This window comes from Fusarium subglutinans (assembly GCF_013396075.1).
Source record: "Fusarium subglutinans strain NRRL 66333 chromosome Unknown NRRL66333_c0000126, whole genome shotgun sequence".
Taxonomy (NCBI): domain Eukaryota; kingdom Fungi; phylum Ascomycota; class Sordariomycetes; order Hypocreales; family Nectriaceae; genus Fusarium; species Fusarium subglutinans.
The window spans coordinates 21,518-34,078 of NW_023502189.1; the positions used below are offsets into that span (position 1 = coordinate 21,518).

The following is a 12,561-nucleotide window of genomic DNA, read 5'->3' on the forward strand; positions in this document are numbered from 1 at the left end:
CCATGAGACGGGGCAATCGGTAACACAGGCGATCACGATGGCGGTCTGGAAATGATCAGCATCGAGTTGAACTGGCTCTATCTGTACTATGTATCTACTCCATACTCTCGTGGCCGTCGCCTAACCCTCAAGCCAAGCCAACAATCTTGAGCGCGTCTTGCCAAAGTCGAGCCTCTCGCTCTGGGTCATAAACATGTGGCGCATACCCTTTGCCGAAGTGAGGATCAATCTGCTTCGCTGGAGGCGCCTCCTGGCAATTCTCCAGATATTTTCCACCAGCGTTTTCCCACTGCTTGCCGATAGCCGCCCAGACTGTCGTCGCAGCTCCCTGCTCTGGGCTCTTCAACATCTTCTTAGCCGTGTCGCTACTAGCGAGAGCCTGCAGGACTTCCGGGGGCATATATCGTGAAAGTTCGGTCATAATGCCTCCGGGATGAACACTTGTCGCATGCAAACCCTGAGAGCCGTATCGACGGTCTATCTCATTGGCGAGGTAGATATCAGCCGTCTTGGATTGGCCATAGGAGAGCCATGGCTCATAACCGCCCTTCTGGAAGTTATAGTTGTCGGATTCATGGATACCGCCATGCTGGTGAGCTGATGAAGAAAGAACAACGACTCTGGAGGTGAGCTGGGGAGTCACGGCCGCGAGCAAGGCTGGCTTGAGAAGCTCGAAGAACAAGAAGTGGGCGAGGTAGTTGACTCCGAATTGCATCTCATGGCCATCCTTGGTGAGCTCAAGCTCGGGGACAGCCATGCAACCGGCATTCTCAATGAGAATGTTGATCTTGTCGGTTTTGTCTAATATGTTCTTAGCAGCAGCACGAACACTGTCGAAGGAAGTTAGGTCGAGCTCAATGAACTCCATTCGGCTGGCATCAAAGAACTCTTCGCAGGCTTTCTTTGCCTTGTCCAGGTTTCTTGCAGTCAGGAATAATCTGGCGCCAGTTTCTGCAAGAGCTCTGGCAGTCTCAATACCAATACCGGAAGAGGTTCCGGTAATGACGATGACTTTGCCCTTGAGCTTGCCTGCGACACCCTCGTCTTTGATGATCTGGAGGGCAGTAGGTCTGGCATCGCCCGGACCCTGAGTGTCCTCATGTGCGGCAGCGTATCGAGACATTTTGTCTTGTAATGTGAGATAGAGATATTGAGAGATGAATGTTGTGATGTGAAGGGAGCTTGGAAGAGATTCGATTCTTCAAGTTCGCAGACAAAGACGACTTATATACTCGATTCAGTCAGTCACCTCATGTTCCAACAACGCTCGCTCTTGCTACTAAACTTGCAGGATTTAAACACCGAAGCACCAATCAAATCACTCAGATTCTCGAGTGATGCATGCACGGCAATGTCAAACCTTAGGCTTTCGACAACAGCCGCTTAATTCCGGACCCCTACGGAGTAGCTGCGATCATGATGCATCATGGGTGACAGTTTCTACCTGATCAGGCTAGCGTCGGAGTTTGGGGGTTAGGCGGAGTTCAACCCTTTGTCAGCTGGCTGACGTCTTTTTCCTTTATGAGACTGGCATATATCTCAGTGTCATGGATGACTTCGTTTTACCTCCTTGGTATCGCAGTTTAATCCTCTCATCTCCACATTAGACTCTTAACGAGAGCAATGGACACTGCCGACATTGACCAGGACCGCAAGGCCCGTAAGCGGGCACAGAACAGGCTGAATCAGAGAGCACGGAGTAGGAAGCCTTATCTCCGCTGAGCTGCATTGGTACTAAACGTTATCATAGGGGAACGTCTGAGGAAAGAAAATGAGGAAAGGAATGTGCCGGGCAAACGCCCTTATCGAGTTGACCGCTGGAGGATCGGCACCGACGCAAACGCTGAAGAAGAACCCCAGACTTCTTCCGCCAAGAATATGGGGCTGTCCAGAGAAGAAGACGAGTCGCCATCGCAACAACTTATCATAGCAAGCCAGTCTAGCTCCAACTCAGGTGTAGTCATCTCTGTTGACCATCGTCTTCTTCACCTCATTAGCTACAATGTTTGCCGAGGCATGATGACCAACAAGAAAATGATGCGGCTGTTTGCAGAGTTCATCGTAGCATTCGACTTCCCAACACTTGAACCCCAGTCGAAGACATATTGCGACATCGCAGTTGTTCGACCTATCGATCGAGAATATCTACCACTACCAACCCGCCTTGAGCCAACTCACATCCAGATGACCTCGCCACATCCCTGCTGGATCGACATCTTCCCGTTTCCAGAGCTCAGAGATAATCTCATTCGGAAGCAACTCGTATATGATCACATGCAGTTTTTGGAGGATTTGGTCGGTGATTTCGTGTACATTTTACCTCCTGCGGTGCCGTCAGCAAGGTGCATTGTACCGCCGTTCAAAACGCCAGAAGGAGGAAATCAACGAAAGGAAAATGCTGGAATGATCTTATGGGGCGAGCCGCATCTTAGTGAGAGCTGGGAAGTTACTCCAAGCTTCTTAGCAAAATGGTCATGGTTGATTGGAGAGTGCAAGGATCTTGTTCACGTTTCGAACAACTGGAGACAGAGTCGAGGGGACCAACCATTGCGATCGGTCCGTGTTCCTTGAGTAGAAATCGGGTATAAAAAGAACGAAACTCAAAAAGAAGAGCTTGATGAGACTGGGACTCGAACCCAGGAGGATTGCTCCACCAGGAATTGGTGTTAAGGTGACCTTAACCTGGCGCCATCCAACTCGGCCATCTCACCGATTTGCTTGATGACAAAGCATTTATTGGAGTTCTTGACCAGGACACGACACAGTGCTCACGTCTTCTATGGAATGATTTCCTGGTGGTATTTACAAAAGACTGTTCTGATCGAGATAGCATTCAATCACCATCTGAGATTTTGCTCGTCAAGTCAGAAATCGATTATGGCGTAACTTGTCCTAGGCTCTTAGTAACTTGACTACTTTCTGTCTACACTGCCCTTGGAAGTCTCGGGATTGTCTCCAAGCTTATCTGTTCAGAAGTTCTCAAAGAGATACCTCATTCCAGCCCAGATCTCCTCACCAGACTCAACAATCTGCTTCGGTGGAAGAACGAACCCATTGCCCCTCAGCCTCTGGGGCCGAAGCTCCATACCCCAAGCAAGCTCTGCTCCAGCAATATCATAAACCCAGTCACTACTTCCACCCGAAGTCTGATAGATGGTCTGGCAAGTCGGGCCGTAGTAGAAATTCAAGTCGTTGACCTGCTTGATAGCGTCTGCAACGCCGCCAGCGAGTTCCATCTGCTCGTTGATATCGGTGATGTTGGTGTCGCAAGTATAGCCGTACGGAAGGAGGATCAACTGGCTGAAAGAGTGAAAGTCGATATAAGACTTGATGCCATTCTTCTGCGCAACTGATTTAGTATGCTTGACTAGCGCTTTGTTTTCAGGAGTGTCGCCAGCCTTCATGCCGCGATATGTCTCGTTGCAAGTATCAGTGGATGAACCGCCGGGGATATCCCACTCGTGAGGCCAGTTTCGATTGAGATCGGTGCCGACGCATTTCTTGCCAGCTCGCTTCTGGCGGTTCTTTCGCCACAGCCGGTCGTCAGTTATAGTATAGACGAACCCTATGAAACAGTCAGCATTCGTGTTCTGCGTTTATAAGAGACATTCCAAAAATCACCATCAGGGTTCGCGATCGGAATGATGTAGATGTCGTAGTTGTCGAGCGTATCTCGAACAAGCTGATCTTTGTTCTGGTACCCTTGGACAAGCTTCCAAGCCATGTACTCAACGGTCTGTGAAAAGCGTTAGAATTCCAAAACCGTCTACTGAGTTGGATGTATCCTACCATTCCGCTGATCCACTCGCGCGCGTGAGAATTTGCATGCCAGACGATGGCAGGGTTCCTTCCCTTGTCGCCTTTGCCCCAGAGGTGAATACCTTGGATCTCTCTGTTTTGTACGGTCCTACCAGCTGTGAAGACCTCCGAGTTCTTGGGGAATGAGGCTTGCAAATCGGAGAGAAACTGCAGGTGCTGCTCGAAGCTATGGTAGGACTTGAAGTAAGATTTATCGGGTAACTTCGCCTTATCACCAGGGAGTTTGGTGGTAGCTACTAACCATCAGTAACGTATGAACTGACAAGACCACTGGGGTTGCTTACCCTTGTAGAGCCCAAAGCTTCCCTCCTGGGCGATCTCGGCACCCATGTTGTCGCTGACGACGGCGGTTTTCAGGCCAAGACGGTTAAAGGCCTCGAGCTTTCCAGGAGGAATGGCGACCTCAAAAACATCGTGATTTTGCCCACAGCTCAAAGAAACGTGATCGATGCCTTTGAGAAGGCCAGGGATATCTTTGTCGGACGGGCGAGCAGTGATGGAGAAGGCTTTCCAGCCATCATATGACACCTTGGCTGCAGCAATGGGCAGCAGAAGTCCCGTGTATATAGTGCTGAACAACATTTCGAGGGTCTGCGGTTGACGGAGGTTGCTGGAGATATGTTGAGTGATATGCTTCACTTTGGTTGAGAGCGCTCCTGTTGCCCTCCTTTATACTACTTTGGAGACTCTGACAAACTCATACGAAAACGGATGAATTCCCAGGACTATGATGTATGGCCCGTGAATCATCACGGCTTCCGAGCACTTGGCTGCCTCAGATGTTGGACAGGTCACAATAACCGACCGCATCATGTGGAGTGCCTATCACTGATTCATATGTTTCGACTGGAGGAAATAAATCTTGTCATGGATGTATGGCCGGTCAAGCTATGAATAGAAGCTAGGTCTCACAACTATCAGATTTCGGCTTGATTGTTCTGTTGGTAGGTGCCTAGACAGGGGCATCGGACGAAAAGAACAATATTAAGACCTGTTGGTTGTCCTGTTTCACTTCGCCCCTCATTGGACAGTAACACAACAAGCTCGTCTTGTCCAGTAACCTATCACTTTATTCCGCATCACGGCCAACATGGTCTGCGCTTTGACCCCTCTCCCAATTCTTCTGCAGCACCTTGACCATCCTGCCCCAGATCCGTCGCGGCATCTCATGCCCAACATCCCCCCATAGCACATACTCAACATCGCCGGGTATCGCTTTCGCCAAAGCCTCTCCGTGAATCTCCCCAAAGATCTGATCCTTGCCTGCTTGCACAACCGTTGTCGGGCATTTAATCATCTTGAGCGTACCAACCCCTGGCCAGCCATCTTTCTCGTACGACGCGGCGCCGTGATTCGGAGCTTTGCTGTATAATGTGCCACCTTTGATATCCCGTTCCACCAGACGTCTCACCGCCTTCTCCACCTCCTTTCTCTCTTCCGCATCAGGCTGCGTTGTGAGTGCGTCATAAACAGTCATTCCGTTTTTTATGGCCGTTTCCCTCTGACCTCCGAAGCCAGCTAGCATTGGTTGGAACCCGAGATCCAGTCCTCCTTTGATTGGGAGCTCAGGACTCACACCGGGAGACGTGTACAGAAGCGACAGGCTTCTGACTTGTTGGGGCCTACGCGCAGCGACTGTGTAGGCGACTGGTCCTCCTTTACTCAGACCAACAATATGGAAACCCTTTGAGGGATCGTTGAGGTTCAAGTGGTCTGCAAGTCCTTCAATGTCGCCTGCCATATCTCCAATTGAGTATCCGCCAGGCACGGGAAACTCAGTTGATAGGCCCGTGTCTCTGGGATCGAAGCGAATTACGAAGTATTTCTTGCCATCTTCCGAAGATTGAAGTTTTTCGATGAGACCTTCTGCCCATACTATCATTGAATCCGCATTGCCCGGTACAAGTATGACCGCAGGATCTGACGGGTCGCCAAAGGTTTGATAACAGATACGCAATCTGTTAGTGAGCTGGGCGAAGAGCTCTGGTGAGGCGTTCATTTTGCTATGACAATTTCGACAAAAGTGTTTATAAACTCTCTTGGCGAATAAGTTATGATGCTGTTACAAGAAGGGAGAGCATCGCAGATGTTTGTTTGCAGGATACTGGTGGGGGCTGATGTCAGCACTAATGCAGAGAAATACAGGTGCTGAATGCTCTAGTGTCAAGTCGTTACTGACTCCCCACTCCCAAGGCCCTGATAACTGATATTCTCTTGAGCCTTTATTGGCTCGTTCGCATACCATTTCCTTTTCTGGCTCAGTGTTACAGGATATGATCAGAAAGCCCATTAATATTCGTAGATACAAGTCATGCGACTGGAAGCAAACAACTCACTGTAGCCGCTATCCTGTCGTTTGAGAGGTGCCGTAGCTTCGGTTGTCATATAGAATATATATGTTGAACTTCAAGTGTTGTTTGATCGCTACTCTATCAAATTGTCCTGTGACTTAGGACGACGTTGAAGCCAACTGCCATCATGTATATTCCTTGCTCATCTGTTTCCTCTCTTAGTTGCTACGAAGACCGACGGGACAACAAAAGTGTAGGGGATACCCATAGTCAGACCTCAATGCCTATCGGACTTTATGAGGCCTGAATGGCTGAAGGTAAAGTACGTCTATCCTTTATATATGATGAGGCATGCTTCGTTACTCTTCTTCTTTATGCTAATATAGTACTACTATGTATCTTGAACCTTAAACTGATTATAAGGAAGCTTCTCAGTCCTAACAAACATAAGTTCTGAGCTCGAGACATCCAACCCGCTGCCATCTTTTGCATTGTAATCTGCAAACAACCGAGTGCTCGAGACTTACCATCAACTGATTTTATGCAAAGCTTCACTGAAGCTTAAGCAAACTCTTGGTTCCATTTCTTCAGTAAAGTCCAGTGGTATTGTTCATACTTCATAGTGAAATCGCGACCTTTTTCCATCTTTAGGTTACGTTGAAAGGGCCAATATATCTAGAGCGTTTACATGTGGACTGTACAGTCATTGAGCTGATAGCGGTCAGGGTCTCTGAGCATGAGGCTTGATAGAAGACCCCGATTATAAATGCGAAAGTAAGTAATGCCTTTACTTGATTTCGCCAGCTGAACTACATCACTCTATGTTTGGTCATTTGGAATTTCTAACACTCACTCACTCACTCCTTCGATTTATTGAATTTCATCTTTTGCGTATTGCCGGTCCTGGTCTGGACCTGAAACCTAAGACCTTAGTGTATCGGCGAGGTCTTAGCCCTGGCATTACATCCAGCATCCAATATCAACCAAGCATGCTGTATTACTCGGCGCGCATAGGGGTTGGGAATAGCGCCCTTATATCGTAGTTCCATGATATAGCTTTCACAAATGGTTGTATAAGAGAAGCACTTCTTTATGAGAGTCGATCTTTTTAAAATAGAGAGTTGATTGATAGATAAAGCTTATGATATTTCAACGAGATGCATCAAGCCAGCGCACTGAAAAGTCCCAATCAACTTCAGAGAGTCATCATGCAAATGTAAATTTAACTGAGATATTAGTGATAGAGAACTCTGATCTTAGTTGACATGGAAGTATCCTGGCAGGCTGTCTCCGAGAGGACGAAAAGAAGTGGAAAGCACTTGCGATCGCAACGCGGACAATAGGCGAGTTTGTAAAAGGATGTAGACGTCAATTCGCCGAGAAATTTGTTAGTTGCCTGGCCATTGGTACTAATCAAATTGACCACGATCCTAGGTGGCATGCTTACATATCATCCTCGGGGCGATTTACATAACAACTCCATACGAGTAACACCATGATATCACCAATTCCCCTAAAGTCAAATCATAGGAAGTTATGTAGACAAGGGATTCCGAGCTTCGGCGTTGCCCCCGCAGATTATCAAGCTAAGGTAGATTGGTAATCGGCGTTCCGTGGGGATAGCGTTAAACACCAAGCTAAAGTCCAAGCAGCCAATCAATGACGCATACTCACTATTCTGAGTTCCACTACCATGACGCCATTTAGTGGTATAAAGGTTCTCAAGAGCTTCTCTATCTTGACGGTGTTGATCCAGCAAGTCTTACAATTACTCACAGAACCGCAGCTTTAAAACAACAGAAACCGAAATCATGACTATCAAGGCCATCGTATTCGTTGAGAAGGGCAAGGCCACTATCCAAGAGGTCTCGAAGCCCAAGCTCCGAGACGATTACATCCTCGTCAAGGTCAATGCCGTTGGCTTGAACCCCACCGACTGGAAGCATATCGACTTTGACCGCACTCTACCTGGTTCTAGAATCGGATGTGACTACGCTGGCATTGTCGAGGAAGTTGGCCCCAAGGTCACCAAGTCTTTCAAGAAGGGCGACCGGATCAGCGGTGTCGTCCATGGAGCGTCAGTATTTGGGTATCGTTTGGTTAAATCATCTGACCATATCTAGTGATGCAACTCAGCTCGAGAACGGAGGCTTTGCCGAGTACATCGTGGCAAAGGGAGATGTTCAGATCAAGACGCCCGATAACGTTACTGACGAGGAGGCTGCTACTCTCGGTATATCTATTGCCACAGTAGTAAGTTTTATCTGGTGAGTAAAAAGCATAAATGCTGACCACCGACGTAGGGCCAAGGCCTCTACAAGACTCTAGGACTGCCTCTACCCACTGAGGGCAAGAAGAGCGATGAGTTTATCCTCATTTACGGCGGTAGCACTGCAACTGGCATTTACGGCATCCAATTCGCCAAACTCTCGGGACTCAGGGTTATCGCGACGGCTTCTCCTCACAACTTCGACTATCTGAAGTCCCTCGGAGCCGAGGCTGTCTTTGATTACAAGTCGCCCAACGTCGCTGAGGAAATTCGTAAGTACACCAACAATAGCCTCAAGCTCGCCTGGGACTGCACCGGGCAAGGCGTCGCCATTAGCGCTGGAGCTATCAGCACCGAGGGCGGCAAGTATGCTACTCTTCTGCCAGTCGACAAGCAGCAGTTGCTTGATGTGAACCCCAATGTCGATGGACCTTATGTCACGCTCATGTATTCCATCTTTGGCGAGCGATTCTTCAAGGGACAGGAGACTCCTGCTCAACCTGAAGAATTTGAGTTTGCAAAGAAGTTCTGGGAGATTAGCCGACAGTTGCTTGAGGAGGGCAAGCTAAAGGCTCCCCAGACGTTTGTCAACCGCGGCGGTAGTGGTTTTGAGGGTATTTTGAAGGGCTTGGATGAATTGAGGGCGAACAAGGTTTCGGGAGGAAAGCTGGTGTATACTCTGTGAGATGTCTGATGTGCATTCAAGTATGGAGGCATTAGACCGATGAGACATTATATGCGCCTCGCATGAAGGTGGAATTATTAGGTACACTCTCTGTATGTTGTGGCTGTGAACCTAAACCTTGTTCTAATTGCTCCGAGGTGATGCATAAAATAAAGTGATAAAGTAGAAAAAAAAAGCTAAAACTCTATAGTTGACGCAAGCTGGGCAAAAAGAAAATAGATTGATGTGCTGGTTGCAGTTTGCTCAAAATGGCAAAAGATGAATGAATAAATGCCTCCACACCGGATTGAACGATGGACCTTTGCATTACAAGTGCAACGCTCTACCACTGAGCTATAGAGGCGCTTCTATTTGATGATTGTGCTGGAGTAGTCAGGACTTATGTACACCAAATGCCCCGTAAGCTGGTGCATTAGTGCCTGTCATGAAATCTTGTTGCAGGAATTGCTCGTGTGCCCAATCTCTCATCACCAACAATCAATCACATGCATGATGCACTAACCCTTGCAGTAATTGATCAGCAGCAATATCAATTGATCCCCGCTTACTCAATGGCACTCATTCTCTCAGGGATCTAGGGATATCGACTTTCTTGATCAAGATTGGCTTGCCACTAGTTACATAAAACTCCACGACGGTGTCTCCTCTTCCCCAGCCATTCTGTGACCCTCCCCCAGGTGAAATCTGAAATCTCCTCCTAATACTGGGTCTCTCACCAACTACTGCTGAGCGCCGGAGCGGTAATACATAACTGACAGGTAGGTAGGTATTCGTATTCACCTGACATATCAGTGCTAGTGGGCGCTCTGACAGGCCCATCGGCAATTTTGAGCCGAGCAGAGGACGCACTTGGCGCCACCGACGACCAAACTCGGCAATAAATCGACATCGAGGGATTCATGTGCATCATCAAAGTCAATTGGTCCAACGCGCCGAGTGCCGTCCGTTTCGGTTACCTCCGGACTCTCTCTCCTATGATGTTGGCCTCTCGAGTCTCGTGTACGTAATGATTCGTTGGTGCAACATTACCAGCTTCTCAAAACAACTTGGGTCAATCCCTCAGTGCCCAGTTTTTGTCCCACTGACGCCAGACCTTATCTCCCAGTTCAGTCCAGTCCCTGACAAGAAGCCATTTGATTGCTCCACCACGAGGATGCCCCCCGTTTTCTCTTAAGTCCTAGAAATCCTGTGACACCGAGTCAATTCTTTTGTTTTGTTTTTGTCTGTTCCTGACCCGAGGCATCACCAATCTTTGGCGTTTTAGTCAGATCTGAACGTGACCCGTGGCTTTGGCTCCCGCTCTCTTATAACTGTGACTCCCCACGACAACCAAAACCTTATCACCTGTGATCAATACATCCTTGCGCATCCACGATGCTGGGGTTCGGGAAGAAACGCGAGGCCGATGCCTCTGATGAAGTGCACACGCCTCAAGATGACATCCCTCAAAGGCCTTGGACGGAGACCGCCCTCCCAGTGTTTGCTTGCGGTGCTGGTCTCTTCTCAGATGGCTACATCAACAACGTGAGAACCGCTGTGAATATCCCATGCTCCATTTCTAACCCGAGTAGGTCATTGGTTCCGTCAACACCACCTTGAAACGACAATATGGAGATGTCTATGCCAACTCAAATGCCTTCAAATACGTCTCTGACATTGCCTTCGCTGGAACAGTCGTTGGCCAGCTTGTCTTTGGTTTCCTTGCTGATCATTGGTCGCGAACCAATACCCTCATGGTCTCGACTGTTATTCTCATCATTTTCACTGCTTTGGCAGCTGGGTCCTACTGGCATGGACAGGCAGTCGGAATGTTCAACATGCTCACCGCTTGGCGATTCTTCGTCGGTATTGGTATCGGAGGTGAGATATACAACTCTTGAATGCATGAGTCTGGTACTAATGGCTTCTAGGTGAATATCCAGCTGGTAGTGTCGGATGCGCCGAGTCCAGCGGTCAGATGAAGAAAGGAACCAGAAACCGTTGGTTCATTCTCTTCACAAACTCAATGATCGATTTTGGCTTCGTGATTGGTGCTTTCGTCCCTTGTACGTTAAAACTCAACCCCCATCTAACAATAACTAACCTTCAATAGACGTCGTTGCCGCCGCATGCCATAACGGCCATTACAGCACCATCTGGAGAACCAGTCTCGGCATTGGAGTTGTCTTCCCTCTTGTCCTGTTCGTCCTCCGACTTCGACTCAAAGAGCCCGAGGAGTTCGCCAAGGAGTCGATGAGACGCCAAACACCATACACGCTGGTTCTGCGTTACTACTGGTTCCGTCTCCTCTGTGTCAGCCTGGTTTGGTTCCTCTACAACGTAAGTTTCCAAGACACTACATTCTACCCTTTGCTAACACGACTAGTTCTCCTCTTACGCCTTTGGTATTTACTCCTCCTCGATTCTTGCCGGTATCTATGGCGATGGCGCAAACCTAACCACCGTCTTTGGCTGGAACACCGTCATCAACATGTTCTACCTGCCAGGTACTCTTATCGGTGCATTTGTCAGTGACTGGATCGGCCCTCGATACACTCTCATCCTCGGTGTTACTCTCCAAGCCCTTGTAGGCTTCATCATGGCTGGTGTTTACGACAAGATCTCCACTCAGATTGCGGCTTTTGCCGTCGTCTTTGGAATCTTCCAAGCTCTTGGTGAACTCGGTCCCGGAAACAATATCGGTCTTCTCGCTGCAAAGACCTGTGCCACTGGTGTCCGTGGCCGCTACTACGGTATCGCTGCTGCCGTCGGCAAGATTGGTGCTTTCGTCGGAACCTATGTGTTTCCCTACATCCAGGCTGCTGGAGGAAACAAGACCGAGTCAGCCCAGTATCCTTTCTGGGTCTCATCCAGTCTCTGCATCCTCTCAGCTCTTATCGTGTTCTTCTTCATCCCCCACGTTGGACAGGACACTATCACCGTTGAAGATCAAAAGTTCCGCGAATACCTCCAGGCCAATGGATACGATACTGCACAGATGGGCTTCGACGCTGTTGGTATCGAGGGCGGAGAAGTGAATGTCACAAAAACAGACGAGAAGTGAAGGCATGGAATAATGTAACTGGATTTCGCGTAACGACCGATGTTGGGACGACCAAGCCATGAAGATAATGACATATTCCTAGCCAATTAGTGTTAATAATCGAAGATGCCCAGCAAAAGTCTAGTGTTCATAGTGACAGCATTAGATGTCAGAGAATCAGTGACGAGTAAAGCCTTCAATCACGATGGTAGGGGCGAATATGTTACGAGAACTGATTCATGATAAATTACCAACTCTAGAGTACTTATGTGAACTCTTGATCCATAAGACTAGCTTAAAGTCTTCCCTATGCTTCCACAATTCTTCTTCAACACGCCTATCAAGATCAAGCATCTACTTTTGTAATAGCAAATAATAAAAACACCGACTCGCGGTTGTACTAATCAAAAGCAAAAAAATGCTTCAGCCAATATCCACGGCATTCGTTCCAGGCTCGCAAAGTGATATCTCCTTG

General features: G+C 48.3%; 6 protein-coding genes across 6 annotated transcripts; 3 read left to right on the forward strand and 3 right to left on the reverse strand.

Annotated features, from left to right (window-relative positions):
* Window positions 1–127: 127 nt before the first annotated feature.
* FSUBG_8857 (alcohol dehydrogenase) lies at window positions 128–1,123 on the reverse strand (the record flags this gene model as incomplete). Its single annotated transcript, XM_036687307.1, has 1 exon — window positions 128–1,123. The coding sequence occupies one exon, from the start codon at window positions 1,121–1,123 to the stop codon at window positions 128–130; it is 996 nt and encodes a 331-aa protein (XP_036535611.1).
* A 500-nt stretch (window positions 1,124–1,623) lies between these two features.
* FSUBG_8858 (uncharacterized protein) lies at window positions 1,624–2,571 on the forward strand (the record flags this gene model as incomplete). The annotated part of the gene is made up of 2 exons (XM_036687308.1): window positions 1,624–1,660; window positions 1,751–2,571. The coding sequence occupies 2 exons, from the start codon at window positions 1,624–1,626 to the stop codon at window positions 2,569–2,571; spliced, it is 858 nt and encodes a 285-aa protein (XP_036535612.1).
* Window positions 2,572–2,969: 398 nt separating this feature from the next.
* Window positions 2,970–4,401, reverse strand: FSUBG_8859 (carboxypeptidase; the record flags this gene model as incomplete). The annotated part of the gene is made up of 4 exons (XM_036687309.1): window positions 2,970–3,565; window positions 3,622–3,736; window positions 3,790–4,052; window positions 4,104–4,401. The coding sequence occupies 4 exons, from the start codon at window positions 4,399–4,401 to the stop codon at window positions 2,970–2,972; spliced, it is 1,272 nt and encodes a 423-aa protein (XP_036535613.1).
* Window positions 4,402–4,888: 487 nt separating this feature from the next.
* FSUBG_8860 (hydrolase or acyltransferase of alpha beta superfamily) lies at window positions 4,889–5,818 on the reverse strand (the record flags this gene model as incomplete). Its single annotated transcript, XM_036687311.1, has 1 exon — window positions 4,889–5,818. One exon carries the CDS (start codon window positions 5,816–5,818, stop codon window positions 4,889–4,891), a length of 930 nt encoding a protein of 309 aa, XP_036535614.1.
* Window positions 5,819–7,921: 2,103 nt separating this feature from the next.
* Window positions 7,922–9,064, forward strand: FSUBG_8861 (toxD; the record flags this gene model as incomplete). The annotated part of the gene is made up of 3 exons (XM_036687312.1): window positions 7,922–8,187; window positions 8,234–8,363; window positions 8,414–9,064. The coding sequence occupies 3 exons, from the start codon at window positions 7,922–7,924 to the stop codon at window positions 9,062–9,064; spliced, it is 1,047 nt and encodes a 348-aa protein (XP_036535615.1).
* Window positions 9,065–10,438: 1,374 nt separating this feature from the next.
* Window positions 10,439–12,107, forward strand: FSUBG_8862 (GIT1; the record flags this gene model as incomplete). The annotated part of the gene is made up of 5 exons (XM_036687313.1): window positions 10,439–10,588; window positions 10,636–10,924; window positions 10,975–11,109; window positions 11,157–11,383; window positions 11,430–12,107. 5 exons carry the CDS (start codon window positions 10,439–10,441, stop codon window positions 12,105–12,107), a joined length of 1,479 nt encoding a protein of 492 aa, XP_036535616.1.
* Between the last annotated feature and the right edge of the window lie 454 nt (window positions 12,108–12,561).